Raw genomic sequence first — 14799 nt, 5'->3', positions numbered from 1 at the left:
GTTCTCTCCTCTCTTTCTGGGACTCCTTTATGCATAAGTTGATGTGCTTAATAGTGTCCTATGAGTCTTTTAGGATCTGTTCTTTTTTCTTCATTCCTTTATTTTTTTTTTTCTGCTCCTCAGGCTGGGTCATTTCAATTGATCAAAATCCAGTTTGCTGATTCTTTCTTCTGCCTGTTCAAATCTGCTGCTGAACCTCAACAAGAATTTTTTTTTTTAATTTCAGCCATACTTTTCAACTCTAGAATATCTATTTAGTTCCTTTTAATTATTTTTCTATATCTTCATTGATATTTTCTAATGGTGAGACATCTCCTGGTTTCCTTTAGTTATTTGCACATGGCTTCTTTTACCTCTGAGCATATTTAAAATAATTGATTTAAAGACTTTGTCTAGAAAGTCCAAAGTGTGGGCTTTCGCAAGGACAATTTCTATTGATTTCTTTTCTTTTCTGTGTATGAGACATATTCTGTTTCTTTACTTATCTTGTAACTTTCTCTTAAAAACTAGAAATTTCTAGAAACTCTAGAAATCAGATTTCTTCTCCTCCCCAGAATTTGTTGTTGCTAATTTGTAGTTATTTTTTAATGACTTTTCTGACCTAATTTTGGAAAGTTTTATTCTCTATCATGTGTGACCAGTGAAGTCTCTGCTCCTCTAGCTTAGTGGTCTGCCAGTGGTTTAATAAAAGATTGCTGAAAACACCTGGAAACCAAAAAATAAAAAATAAAAAACAAGTCTTTGCAGATGAGTTCTGTGTGTGTTGGGGCACACCTTCAACATTCAGTGAGGCAGTTTACAATTCTACCTTAGCCTTCAGTATCTGTTTGAGTAGAACCTCAAACTTAGACAGACATGAGAGTACGTAGGGCCTTCTTAAGTCTTTTCTAAGCATGTACTCAACCTTGGGCATGAGTGAAGCTTTTGAGATTCCCAGGAATATGAGCTTTTCAAAACCTTTATTCCCCAAATATCTCATTCCCCAGGCTTTTCCTCCTAAGCTTTCAGGTTCGTCTGGTGTTTACCCCAACTCTTATCCCTTGCCCCAGCCAGCAGGGGCTAATGCATGTGTCTTTAAATGTTTTAACAAATGACCCCCACGGTGTAGCTGTGTCACTGCTGGGAGAGTTCTGAATTAATGTAAATAAAGGCAAGCCCCTTAAGGTGGTCCTTCAGGAAGCCACCAGACAGGTCAAAATAAACAACCACAATTCTTTGAGAATAAGGTTCATTCCACCTCCTCTGGTAGTAGGAATCTATGCTTAGGATGCAGACTGTTTTCTTCAAAGCTGCCACTGAGCTAAGGAGTGGGGAGTGAGGCCAATATAAGTTAAAACATCACAAAATTCTCTTACAGAAATCCAGCTGTTTTTTTAATTGATTAAGCATTCTCCAGATTGCTATAAACTTTTGATTGATTTCCAGAGTTTCAATAAAGTTGATTTACTGCTTTTGGAATTTCCTATACTGCCATTTTTGTTCCACCTTGGGAAGGTCTTAGTAATAAGGATAATATATCTGGGGTGAGACAGAGGGAGGAAGAACAGGGGACAATGCTAAGTTCATATTATTAAGGGAGCATACCTTGATTAATTCCAGCTGGGGCCATACTTTTATTCTTGGCATTTATTTAGTTTTAGATAAATATAGATTGAGCTGTCCCATTTAAATATTAAGTTAACTTATGATTTTACATTTTGTCTTTTCAAAATATAAAATACAAAGAGCTATAAAAAAAATAAATATTGTTAACATACAAAAAAATTGAGTTAAAGCTACATTTTACTTATTTTTAATATCCTTCTCATATCTCCAATCCTATTACAACTAAAGTTCTCAGGGTTGAACAAATGCTTTAAATGAATGATTTAAATGAAAAACAAAAGTAAAACATGTGGCATAAGTATTTTAGTACTCTTTAACTGTCAAATATTATTACCAATCAGATTAGCACTCTCCATTTCAAAAAATATTTCTAGCATAATTTCTATTCAAAAGCATAGTTAAGTTTACAATTTCAGAAGGAAAATACAGATGTCAGTGAACACTGAAAATGTTGTCTCTAGTATACAAAAAGAGAAAGGGGGCTGCTAATGACTCCAAGCATCTTATGAACAGACAAAGGGAAACAAAATCATTTGCCTGGGTTTCCTTCAAAACAAACTTATTTCCCATATATTTCAAACTTACTCATTGTTTAATTCTAAAGCTTGGTAGGCTGCTTTGATTCGAGCTGGAGGATTTCTTTCCCTCCATGCCTTCTGCATAACTGTAGGAAAAATATTTCAAAAAGTTGATGAGATGGTAAACATAAACAATTTTATGCAAAACGTATGAAGAACAAGCTAGGAGAGTAAACAAAGTCTTAAATAACATGTTCTCAAACATAAGAAACAAGAAATTGGGGTGCTAGCTCACATTAACCTTACAAGAAATTTACATTAAATTTAGGAACCTTCACATATAATAAAAATATACTGCTTCTCTGGTTTATTTGAATAATAACATATAAGGCACTTAATCAAGTTAATTAAATGCATACTAAAACTGATATCAGATTATAATCAATATGAAATATTCTAATTTATCACTTTGAAAAGGTTCTTTGGAACTACTAGAAATATATAAAACACTTAAAGTCTTTGTCTAATCAGTGATTCGATCCAGGAAGAATATTTGAATTTGTATTTTGTATAAAAAGGAGGGGATTAATTTAGAGTATAGTATATTTATGGAAAATATCAATCTCTATTAAGATTCAGTAAAAGCCTGAATTAGAATCTCTCTGGAATAACAATATTAGTTTTGCTCTCATTTAGAGTACCAAATGAAAACTTCACACTAAGTAAAGTTTCTTAAAAATTAAACAAAGTATATTCATGAAACTATCTGGCCTATTTCAAGTTTGATAAGAAAAATAGAGAATCTATGAATGTTGCTTTTGGAACCAAACCTACAACTGTCCAGAAAAAATAATGTGGATAAATTTTGAGTTTTCCTTTGGAAACAAAATATTAGTCTTGGCTTAGAAAATGAGACAATATATTCTACTGTGTAACAAAAATATATTTCTAATATCAAACATGTCATTAGCTAGCTGATAGCTAATGCTTCCTAAACTTGACAAATTGATGTTCATCAGAACCCACCTGATAATAACCAGGTAAAGAATAATATTTTGCTGAAACTTTAAAATGTAACATAAAATTAAGTATATTAGACTTGCCATTTTTTGATGATGGGCTTTCTTCTATAAGTTACATGATATTCACAAGTCAAATTCTGACACTGAATCTTTACCAACATTTTTAATGGTTTGGTATTCTAGTATATTAAATATCATAATTTATTTAACCAATTCTCTTTTGATGGACAATTAAGTTACACCTAATTTTTTACTAAATAGAAATACTGTGATATCCATCTTTCAATATCTACCTTTGTATACCTGGCCAAGAAGCAGAATGGTTGGTTAAAAGATTTTGAATATATATTCCCAAACTCCTCTCAATAAAATTGCATTAATTTACATTACTTCAGGCAGTATAAGAAAGTGACTCTTTCTCTACTTCCTTACCAACACATTAGTACATGACAACTATCTCATTTGCATTTGCATGTCTTTTATTTCTAGTAAGGTCATTGAATCCACCTTTAAGCATTTTTTATTTTGTTTTCAACTGCTCTATCCAGCCTTTCAAGATTATTCCTCATAACCAATGTAGTTCTAAGCCAAAGGGGAAGGGAGAAATTTAGTAGAAGAAAGAAAATATATATTTCCTTCTAAAACAAGGTTTAGGACTAATTTAAAGTGAAATGTGGATTTAGTATTCAACTGTCCACTTTAAGAGCTCTTGATATGCTTAAAAAATAACACAAACAGTTAGCAAGTCAATCAAATTTATTTATTTTTCAAGTTACATAATATTCTAATATGCTAAACAAGCAGAAAAGAGAGTAGCATTTAACGCAAGATCAGAAGTCACAAATGTAAGTGCCTGCAAAGACAAGGCAGAAAACAAATGATCTAAAAACACATGCACTATCTAAAGGAGAGAATCACTGCTCAGGTCTAACTGATCACTACCACGTGGAAATGCAGGTCCAGTTTTGCCATATTTTCCAACTTACAAATAGTGTAAATCTAGCTTTTAATATTAAATATCTTGATTTTTTTAAAATGTTGCAAGAAAATATCATGAAGATAAATTATCAAAAAAAACACTACTAGCTGGCCGAGAAATTTGTCACATCACACATCTATACACATTTGTCTTTTCTGAATATGAAACTACAGATAAAAATCGTTATCTTAATGTGAGTGTCTGAAAAGATCAATACGGAACCAACAGACCATTTCTGGATTATCATTCACAGATAAAGTTTGTTCTTTAGTTCAGTCTTTAGCTGGGATTATATGTACCTCCAGAAATATATGAAACTTTGCAAGGACCAGAATGGAATGCATGGTTTTAAGAAAATCAATTTCTAAAGCCTCAACTTTATATAATTCTTTCCTTTAAGTGATCTACCTGAAGAATGTTCCTCTGGTCTATGCATCAAGCTGGTTTTCCATTCCTACCCAACATCTGTTTCCCTGCTCCCCAAAGAACATATTTCCTTCTCCTACTTTACAAAAAGAAGGCTTACTTCTCAATTATCATGAACCTTTCCAAGGTGCACTGTCCCAGGGTATAAAAATCTCCAGGTGCCAAAGGAACAATTTCCAGTTCAGATTTGGGGGCAGCCATTTTTAATCAAGGAATCTATAATAGGGATTCCTGCCTGTCGCTTATTTCTTGTAATAATGAAGCTCAGCATTAGAATTAGGGTATTCTGGCCATTAGATGCTCTGAATTCAAGTATATTGTAGAGTGGGAGGGAGTGATAACAATATTTATCAGTTCCATTTATCAGCATCCCTCTCCCCTTACTACCAAAGAATACATTGCTCCTGAGAGAAGGTCCCCTCACAGTAAGACAAAGGGGGCATTAGTAAGCTAATAACAAAATCAGTCAAATCTTATTTTGGCCAAGTGATAAGCTCTAGGCAAAGCTCCAAGACTTATCTATCTTTCTATCTTATAATCTGAATTCAGAAGAGATGGTTGTCATGAGTATGCATGTTAACATGTTTATTTGAATTGAAAAATGAAGTCAGACTTTGTCAGAAAGTAAGTCTGATTTGGTTGAAAGGATTGACAGTGAGAACTCACCCAGCCTATTAGGTTATATGGAAGACATTTTCCAAGGTTGAAAGCTCAAAATACATAGCTCCAAGGATTTGACAAAAATATAATTAAAGTACATGATGCCATTTAGCACCTTATAGTCAAAGGAAAACAAAATTTTAAAAAATTTATACAAAAAAGCATTTATTGTGGAAAAGCATATACATGTGGCAAAAGACACTCAAGCTTAAAATAATTACATTGAAATTATATGGAGGTATTGAATGAATATTAATTCAGGAAGAAAAAGGACTTATATAAAATTTACTACTGTTAAGGAGTATTTGTTCATGTATAACAGTGGTTATCAAGTCATTAGATTCCTTGAGATACATTTAAATATAGGGTATTCTAGTTTTATTTTTAAACGTCTATATTTGTATGTCAAAAATCACACTCTGCAATTATTTAACCTTGTGACATCAACTTAAAAATGTGTGAAAGAATACATAGTTTTTCAAAATTCTTTTAGGAGGTATGTGAACAAAAATGTTTTTTAAGACCACAGCTTTAGTGGATAGCCACGGCTATTATCTGAAAAGCCTGTCAAATCTGCAATTCCGCCTGTGAGAAAGAAGTGAAGCTTTAATTTCCAGAGTCATCTCAGTCCTTAAAGTTAACTTACAATACTGACTTTCTACTGCTGTTATTTCTCCAACACCTACACGTTTGCCATTAATATAAACATTAAGCATATAAACATAAAGCAATTCCTTTTTCTCCTATTCGCAATGAAGCCATTTAATGTAATCATACCAAACATCTGTGGGTTTCCTGCTACCATCCTTAATATATTTAATCCAGCAGAGAGATATCACAATGAACTCGCTTCAATGCTGGAAAACTGGCTATTTTTTAGGCCTTTATTATTGGTGACTTTCTTCTGCCTATCAAAGCGGTAAGTAACAGTGGCAATGTGGTAGTGGTGGTGTAGTGCTTAAGAGCCAGACTGAGTTTGAAACCCAGCTTTATCATTTAACAATTAGATAACTTAGGCATGTTACTTGATTCCTCTTTGCCACCATTTCTTTATTTTTAAAATGAGACTGAAAATAGTACCTACCTCATAAAGTGATTGGGAAGATTAAATTAGAACATTTAAATTGCTTAGAACAGTGATTGGTGAATAATAAGTGCTTTACAAGTGTTAGCTATTATTAGTGAAATTGCTTACGCCATCTGTGACACTAAGACCACTCATTCATTCATACTTTCGCCAAAGAATAAATATTAATATATACAGTTAGCCAATGTACTAGATGATAGAGAGTCAAAATGATGAAAATATAGTACCTGCTTTCCAAAGTTTCACACCCTATTAGGAAGGACAAACAGTAAAGCAATACAATAAATGTTTGTGGTCAAATAAATTAACTAAAATTGTTTCATTGAGGTTTGGACTAAGTACTATAGAACTGTAAAGAAGCAAGTGTTTAACTTTGACAGAGGATCCCAGAGAAGGCCTCCTAGAGAATGTAACTTTTAATTTGGATCTTCAAGGATAAAAGAAGGAAGAATAAAAGTAGAAAGATACATAAGGAGGGGCAGGGCATTCAAAGTAGAAGACTAGTTTTGATAAAGATGTCTGTCATTAAGCCATACGTTTAAAAATTCAAATACTCTTTCTATAGAGAAGAGCTGAGAACTAAACAGATATTTCTATGATCTTCCACCACTATACATGCATCTCTAACTTATAACTGGAATAAAATATATCCCATTTTTCTCTACATGCCATGCCCCAATGTTTATACTCTGTCTTACTCTTAATTGCAAGTGTCAATTCCCAGACCAAAATTGGGTACACTGTTCTCTGCATAAGCAGTTGTTGTATTTGATCTGAAAGATTTTTTTAAGTAATAAAAGAAGTAATTTAGTATTTTAATAAAATACCTTAAATTCTTTGTAAGAAAGAAAAGTAGTATAACAGCTTCGTTTACAATCATAATTAGTTTCAATTTAATCTGGGTTTCTTATCAATAATACAAACAACTCCAGGCCCAATAACTTTGTATATTATAATAAATAATTCTAAACAACTATTAAAGTAATTTCTATGACCACTGTTTACCCCTTGAACAGATATGACACATACCTGTGTCTGAAGGACGTAAAAAGTCTGTGTCACAGGTGAAAAAGGTCTGATGGTCCTGAGCTGACAAATTCATGTCATAGTATGTAAGTGGCTCTTTACCAGTCACCCAAGTGTATCTTTACCAAAACACAAGAAAATACGTAAATTGAATATGAGAAAGCATCTGTCTGCTACAACGGACACTTTAAAATATTCTGCAACAAATTCTATTCAGGATGTTTTAAAAGCTCACTGTAATCAGTAAAATAAGAGATAACCTATACACACTACTTAGAGTATAATAAAACATCAAAAACTAAAAGGGAAAATACTAGAATATTCAACAAACAGTGCTTCAAAATTGGATTTGAAGGGATAAAACAATTTGACTTAGATATATACCTTATTAAATATACCTCAATAAATTCTCAGTGGGTTAGAATTAAGTTAAGAAAAGTAAACCTACAAAGAAACTAGAAGAAAACACAAGTGGGTTTTTACTAGATGTCAAGATAGCAAAGGGCTTTCAAAGCATAAAAGCAAAGAGAAACTTTTTCAGATTTTACTAAATTAAAAATTTTAACTTTCATATCTCCCTGAGACTCACAATAATAACAGCAAATTAACAAGCCAGCTAATAAATACATTTTTTCAACAGTAAGTCATATGTATTGCATTGTGTGTTCACAGCCAATTGTTAGATTTCTTTCTGTCACCACATATTTGACCCTTAATAAATACATTTTTAAATTGTCCTATCTTATTAGTAATTAACAAATAGCGAATTAAAATAACTAATTTTTACTTTTCACCTATCAAATTGGTGAATAAATATATGTTGTCAAGGGTGAGGTGGGATGGGGACTATACTGCTGGTATAAATGTAAATTGGCATTTACATTTCTGTTTCCAAAAATCAATTAGGTAGATCAATTAGGTAGATCAATTAGGAGAGAGAGGTAATATCTATCAAGAGTCTTAAAATAGTCACACTTAGCTAAGAGATAGTATATGTAATTCCATTATACCATCCTCTCTACATTTTTACTTGTTTTTGAAATTTTCCATAATCAAAAAGAAGAAAAGATTTAAAAAAGAAAAAACACTGTTCACACCCTTTGATTCAGCAATCCCAGTGCTACAAATCAACCCTAAGGAAATAATCATAGATGTGGCTAAATATTTATATATAAAGATATCCCTCTAGTGGAAATGTTAACAGTGAAATATAATGTGTAACCCAGACAGGGGACCAGTTAGTAAAGTGGTACCTCTATGTAACAGAATATAGTACAACTATTGAAAATTATGTTTTTAAAGAAATTCATGGTTGAAGAAATTCTGTGGGAAATTCACACATTGTGTTAGAAAAAAGGAAGGTAAAACTACATACACATTTTTGATGTTCAAGTTTTGTTTCTATATACACATATAGGAGAGAGACTGAATGGAAATACTAATAGCAGTTATTAGTGATAGGAAAAAGTGATTTTTACTTTCTTTTTCATACATCTTTTTATTTTCTCATTTTCTACCATGAACATGCATACATTTTATAATCTGAAAAAAAAAACTTTAAAAACACATTATAAATGTTATTTATATATGTAATTAAAGACTTTAGGTTATTTAACAGTATGAGTTGCCTTGCTATTTAAAGTTTTTAGTTAGTTCGTGAGAAATTATGATGAAGAAAAAAGGAAAAGCAAATTCTTGTTCACTTGGCAGTTTTGCTACACATTCAGAAACCATAAAAACTTATTTATTAACAATCTAAATTATTCTCAAAATGATTTAAAACAATTAAAAAATAGAATATACGATATCAAAAACCTAAACTAAAAGTAAATTTAAAAGATTCAGTAAAGTAAAAACAAGAATTGGGCCATAAAATAGAATCTGGATGAAGCTAACATATGAAATGCATACCAGAGTTCTATACATTTGGTAAGGGTTGGCTACAATATGACTCTAAGCTTTGATTATCAACCATTATCAGTACAATTTAGACTTTTACATTAAGACAAAACTAATCATTCAAAAAGAATCATAAGTGTTCCCAATACTAAGATAGAAATTCCTCTTTAAGATCTTTATGAAGTGGACACTGCATAATATAATATGGAATAACCTAAAAACTTTTCAATTAACACAGTGAGAAGTTCAAGGACTTGTTCCATGTATCCCTTAATACAGGCTAATGTCATCTCTCATAGAAGCCTAGCTTTCACTTCCTGTAATTGACTGCCCTACACAATCAAGTCCTTAAACACACGGATTATTGCTTACTCATTTTGCATCCCTCATCATTTTACATAGTGCCCATATATAGTGGACGCATGTTTCTTATTTAATGGATTAAAAAACATGCCGAGTCTACCTACAAGTAAAACATAGCCCTTCTCAAAATAAAAGTAAAATATCTTTGATTATAAGTTTCAAAAGATGTTTTGTCATTTAGAATAAAAACCAGAAGAGAAATGGATACAGTACAGTAGATAGGAAATAGCTATATAAAACACAATATAAAAATACTATACCCTGTACTGTTGTACAAATGAAGGTCATATTCACATTCAGATTTATATTTTCTAGTGAATCTTCAAGTAAATTTTGAAATTGAGCACACAGGCACAGAAATACACTGATATTTGTAATTTTTTCTTAATCTCATGAATTCTTTGAAAAGGCTTCCATAAACCAGGGGCCAAATGTACATTCATTATGTATCATGAACATATGGTTTGAAGCAATGTTTCTCATGATTATAAAAGTCAAGATGCTGCCAACTAAACTTTGGACTAATCATTTTATCTTATTATATATCAGTACCTCCAACTAGAAGAGCTGTGCAATATTTATAAAAACAAATGTTTCCATGACACTTTTACTCTGAAACCAATGCCATAATCATACAGAAAGCAAATGTAATACCTCCTATATTCTGCTCCTCTGAAAAGGTTTAGAGGGTTTCTCCATACCTTGCATTCTAAAAAAAAAAAAAAAAAAACAAAGGCAAAAGGGGAAGAAATGAGACAAGTTAATCAAATCCAGTTAAATCTTAATTTCATCAACATTTATTGTATAGTCACTGTATGCTAAGTACAGTACTTAACCACAGATAGCACAAAGATAAATAAGACATGGATCACCCCTGCTGTCATGAGGCATACTGTTAAATCTAGTCATTCTCTTATTTCTGTCTTCAAAGCATTTGGTTCATAATTCAATTATAGCACTTAATATATTACAATGTGATTATCTGTTTGGTTTTCAGTTTCTCCCTTTTAAATATAAGTTCTTAACTTTGTTCAATTTTCTACATTTTCCTGGAGCCTAGCACAGTATTTGGAACTAACTTATTTAAATGAATAAATGTAGCATGAGAATTATGTAAACTACCACCTAAACTGTGTTTTATTCCCAGAGAAAAACAGGAAGTGACTAATTTTGCTCTGGAGAAATTAGGGAAGGCTTTAGAAAGGTGACATTTGAACTGATATTGAATCACTATAAAAGTTGAGCAGAAGGTTGCCAATAAAGAAGCAAAGTATCATAAAACCACACAACACAGTTAGACTAGAGCATAGGGCAGGTGGCGAGAGGGCAAGCTGTAAACGAGACTAGAAAATAGGATGGAGGAAATTGATGAAGGAGCTTATCTACCACGTAGAGTTTAGATATTTTCCTTCATCAATCAGAAGTTACCAAAGGTTTATCACCAGAAAAATAACAAATATCAGATCTTTGTTTAGATTAGCAATTCTCAAAGTATGATTCATAGAACTGCAAAGTAACAAATCTTTTCATAATAAATGCTAAGACATTATTTGCCTTTTTAACTGTGTTGACTTGACCTCAACCCTGAGAGTGAGAGCTTCCTTAAATTTTGTGTCCCAGGCACCTGACTTGCTTCACCCTGGTTCCAGTCCTGCAAAGTTGAGCCGATGGTGCAAAATCAATGGTGTGTAAAACTGCTAGTACTTTAGCATGAGTCAAGGCAGTGACACCAAATTGTACAAGTCATCACCATATTCGTTAGCTCCTTACCCCAATCAACAAGGCAATACCAAGTATGACGATTGTCACCAGTATAAATAATTGTTTTTTGAGTTGAACTGGCCTTTTTTTTTTAATTCATGGAATATCATTTTTATTTGAAAGAGCCACCAAGAGGAAAACTTATAGTTATTACATGAATACCTGGCAGACATTTTCTCAAAGATGAACAAAGTGGGTCTGCCAACTTCACGGAAGAAAAAACAGTATTGCTGCCAATGATAAAATTGGAGCTTTTGGGTAAATATTAGAATTTTGAAAAACCTGTATCTGCTACTGTGAGCCTGGCAATTTCCCAATATTCTTCTGTGAGATTGGTGGTATTAACAAATGTGATTTTTTAAAACCATGTAATAAAATGTGTCAACATCTAGAAGATATACATAACTCAGTGAACAAATGTTCTAAATAACAAATGTACAATGTTATAAAATTATGCATAAGTAAAAGACCCATTCAAAATGTAAGATATACCAATGGATTTTAATCTAACAGAGAGTGAAAAGTTCATTGGTATACTTCAGATTACACATTGCAACTAAACTTTAAGAAAGTACTTCTTAGAAAGTTTTGGTATAGTATCAAAAAAGAATATCCACAATTTTCTGAAAAAGTTATTAAAATACTCCTCCCTTTTCCAACCAAGTATGTGTACAACCGTATTTTCTTTATATACTTAAACCAAAACAATATATCACAAAAGACAATGTAGAAGCAGATATGAGACTAAGCTGTCTTCTATTAAGCTAGACATTGAAGAGATTTAAACAAATGTAAAACAATGACAGTATTCTGACTAAAATTATTTTTCAAAATAGCTCAGGCTGCCATAACAAAATACCACAGACTGGGTGGCTTAAACAATAGAAATTTATTTTCTTACAGCTCTGAGATCTGGAAAGTCTGAAATTAGGGTGCCAACATGGTCAGGTTCTGGTGAGAGCTCTTTATCTTGAAGATGGCTGCCTTCTCCCTGTGTCTTTACATGTCTCCTCAAGTGGTGGAGAGAGAAATTGATCTCTATTTTCTTTTTCTTATAAAGCTATCAGTCATATCAGATTAGGACCCCACCCTAAGAACCTCATTTAACCTTACTTACCTCCTAAAAGTGCTATCTCCAAATATAGTTACATGAGGGGTTAGGACTTTAACATATGAATTTGTAGGGCAGACATGGTTCAGTCCATAAAATTATGTTAACATGCAATGGGTTTATTGCTATTTTAAAATAATTAAGAAATATTTTTTAAAAGTTCTCTTTAATTTCTAATAAAATAAGTATTGAGGATATAATAAACATATAAACAAAAGCTCTTTACGGTCCTCATTTTTAAGAGTGTAAGGAATTCATGAATCGAAAAAGTTTTGAGAACCACTTTTCTACAAAGTAAGGAAAAGAATGTACTAAAAGGAGAAGTAACCAGTTAGAATACTATAGCAACAGTCTATATAAGAGATGTTGAGGGCCTAGATATAGGGCAATGAATGTTGAAATAAAAAAAGGTAGGATAGAGTCAAAATAATTTTCAAGAAGAATCAATAGAATATGATGGGGGTCAGTTGTTTGGAGAAGGAAGGGGAAGTAAAAGAGATACAATCTGAAACAAATCATAAGTTTCTGGTATGGGAATTAGGTACCATTACCAGATTTCAATAGCAGGGAGGCTTATTGAAAGAAGATAATTAAGAAATTTCATTTTGAACAGAGTTCAGGGTGCTTAGGTCCATCACAGGTGGAGATTTCCAGCAAAGAGTTAGAAATGTGCGTCTAGAACTTAAAAGAGAGCTTGGGAGTAAAAAATTTTACATTGGTTCACCCAGCATATATGTCTGTGGAAGATAACATACAACAAGATACAGTTACCCAGAGAGAGAAAGCAGAACCTAAGAACTCTGACTCACTTTCAGGTCACTTCGAGTGTTTCTTCTGTGAAACATTTTGTGGCCCTCTTTCTAAGAATTCTAAGAATAACTAACTACTCTCTCTTTTCTGTTACCACAATATCTTCTATATACTCAACGTAAGTATTTTTATATTTTTTGCCACCACTTATTAATATGTCTATATCCTTTACCAAGCTGGAATGTTCTTAAGGTTATCTTCACTCTCATTATGCAATGGTATGCTCAATCTTACAACAGAAAATAAGATTATATAACGCATCACTGTTATAATTATTTATATACTGGACTCTGAGATTCTTCAGAACAGATCTATGTCATATTCATCTTAATATATCTCATTGTTAGGAGTTCTGTAATTATTTTATGAAAGGGGAGAGAAAGGAAAAGGAGAAAGAAAATTACCATTATTCCTTCCTGTACTCTTGAAGGCTGCCAATCCCATCCCTACTATTCCTGGTCAACATGCACTCATGCTTCAGGGCTCGGCTTAAATGGTACTTTCTCAGAGACTTTCCCTGACCATATCCAAAAAATGCCAGCAACTACACTCAGGTATTTTTCTGCTAAACCCTGTAAACCAGCAGTCCCCAACATTTTTGGCACCAGGGACCAGTGCTCCTATGAGAATCTAATTAATGCCTGATGATCTGAGGTAGAACTGAGGTGGTGATGTTAGCGCTGGGGAGCAGCTGCACATACAGATGAAGTTTCACTAGCTCGCCAGCCGTTCACCTCCTGCTGTGTGGCCTGGTTCCTAACAGGCCACAGACATGTACCGGTCTGTGGCCAGGAGGTTGGGGACCCCTGCTGTAAACTCTATATAACTATAGTTCATTATGTTTATTGAACAAATGAGACATATGGCAATCTATGGAATTAATTCATTTGTATTATTACTATATGATTATGACCTATACCAAATGAAATGAATAATTCAAAACTGTCATTTCTATTTGGCTTTGAAAATTTTGCTTTCCTAATTGCATATTAATAATATACTTTGTATTACTATAGAAGAAAAGTCAAAGTATGACAATGGAATATCCATAATGAATAACTGAGATTTCGATGTCTTTGTAAACGTATTGAGAATAAAAAGCATTTTTCCTAACTTTGCTCTCTTGGCAGAGATGGCTAATTGTCTCTGTTCTCTTCTTTATCTAACAGGACCCTTTGATTATTAGCTAGGCATATGTAGACTGAAAAAATGATTACAATTTCCAGCTTCCTTTACAGTTGTGGCCATGTGATGAAGGTCTGACCAGTAGGAAGCAAGCTGAAATAGTATGTAACACTTCTGGGAAGTGTCTTTGACTACTGTGGGGTGGGGTAGGGAGAAAGGGTGTCCTTCTGGCCTATTCTCCTTCCTGCTGATTGGAATGAGGATATGATAGCTGAAGCCAGAGCAACTGTCTTGGACCACAAGGAAAAACTGTATTTGGAGACAGCAGACTAACAAAATAGTAGTCTGGGTTTCTGATGATCTTTCTTCTTCCTGTTGCATGGATTACCTATATTTACATGAAAGCT

General features: G+C 32.8%; 1 protein-coding gene across 9 annotated transcripts in view; it reads right to left on the bottom strand.

The window, feature by feature from the left end:
- Positions 1–14799, bottom strand: part of ST7L (suppression of tumorigenicity 7 like) — an 88388-nt gene that overhangs the window by 65993 nt on the left and 7596 nt on the right. For all 9 annotated transcript variants that reach the window (XM_023535746.1, XM_023535736.1, XM_023535740.1 and 6 more), the window contains 3 exons: positions 10240–10294; positions 7327–7442; positions 2191–2269 (listed from right to left, as the gene is read on the bottom strand). In XM_023535746.1, coding sequence (XP_023391514.1) covers positions 2191–2269; positions 7327–7442; positions 10240–10294 — 250 coding nt within the window. The remainder of the gene's footprint in view (positions 1–2190; positions 2270–7326; positions 7443–10239; positions 10295–14799) is intronic.

Source organism: Pteropus vampyrus, unplaced genomic scaffold, assembly GCF_000151845.1.
Source record: "Pteropus vampyrus isolate Shadow unplaced genomic scaffold, Pvam_2.0 Scaffold6, whole genome shotgun sequence".
Classification (NCBI taxonomy): Eukaryota; Metazoa; Chordata; class Mammalia; order Chiroptera; family Pteropodidae; genus Pteropus; species Pteropus vampyrus.
This window is presented reverse-complemented; position numbering and strand designations above follow the sequence as displayed.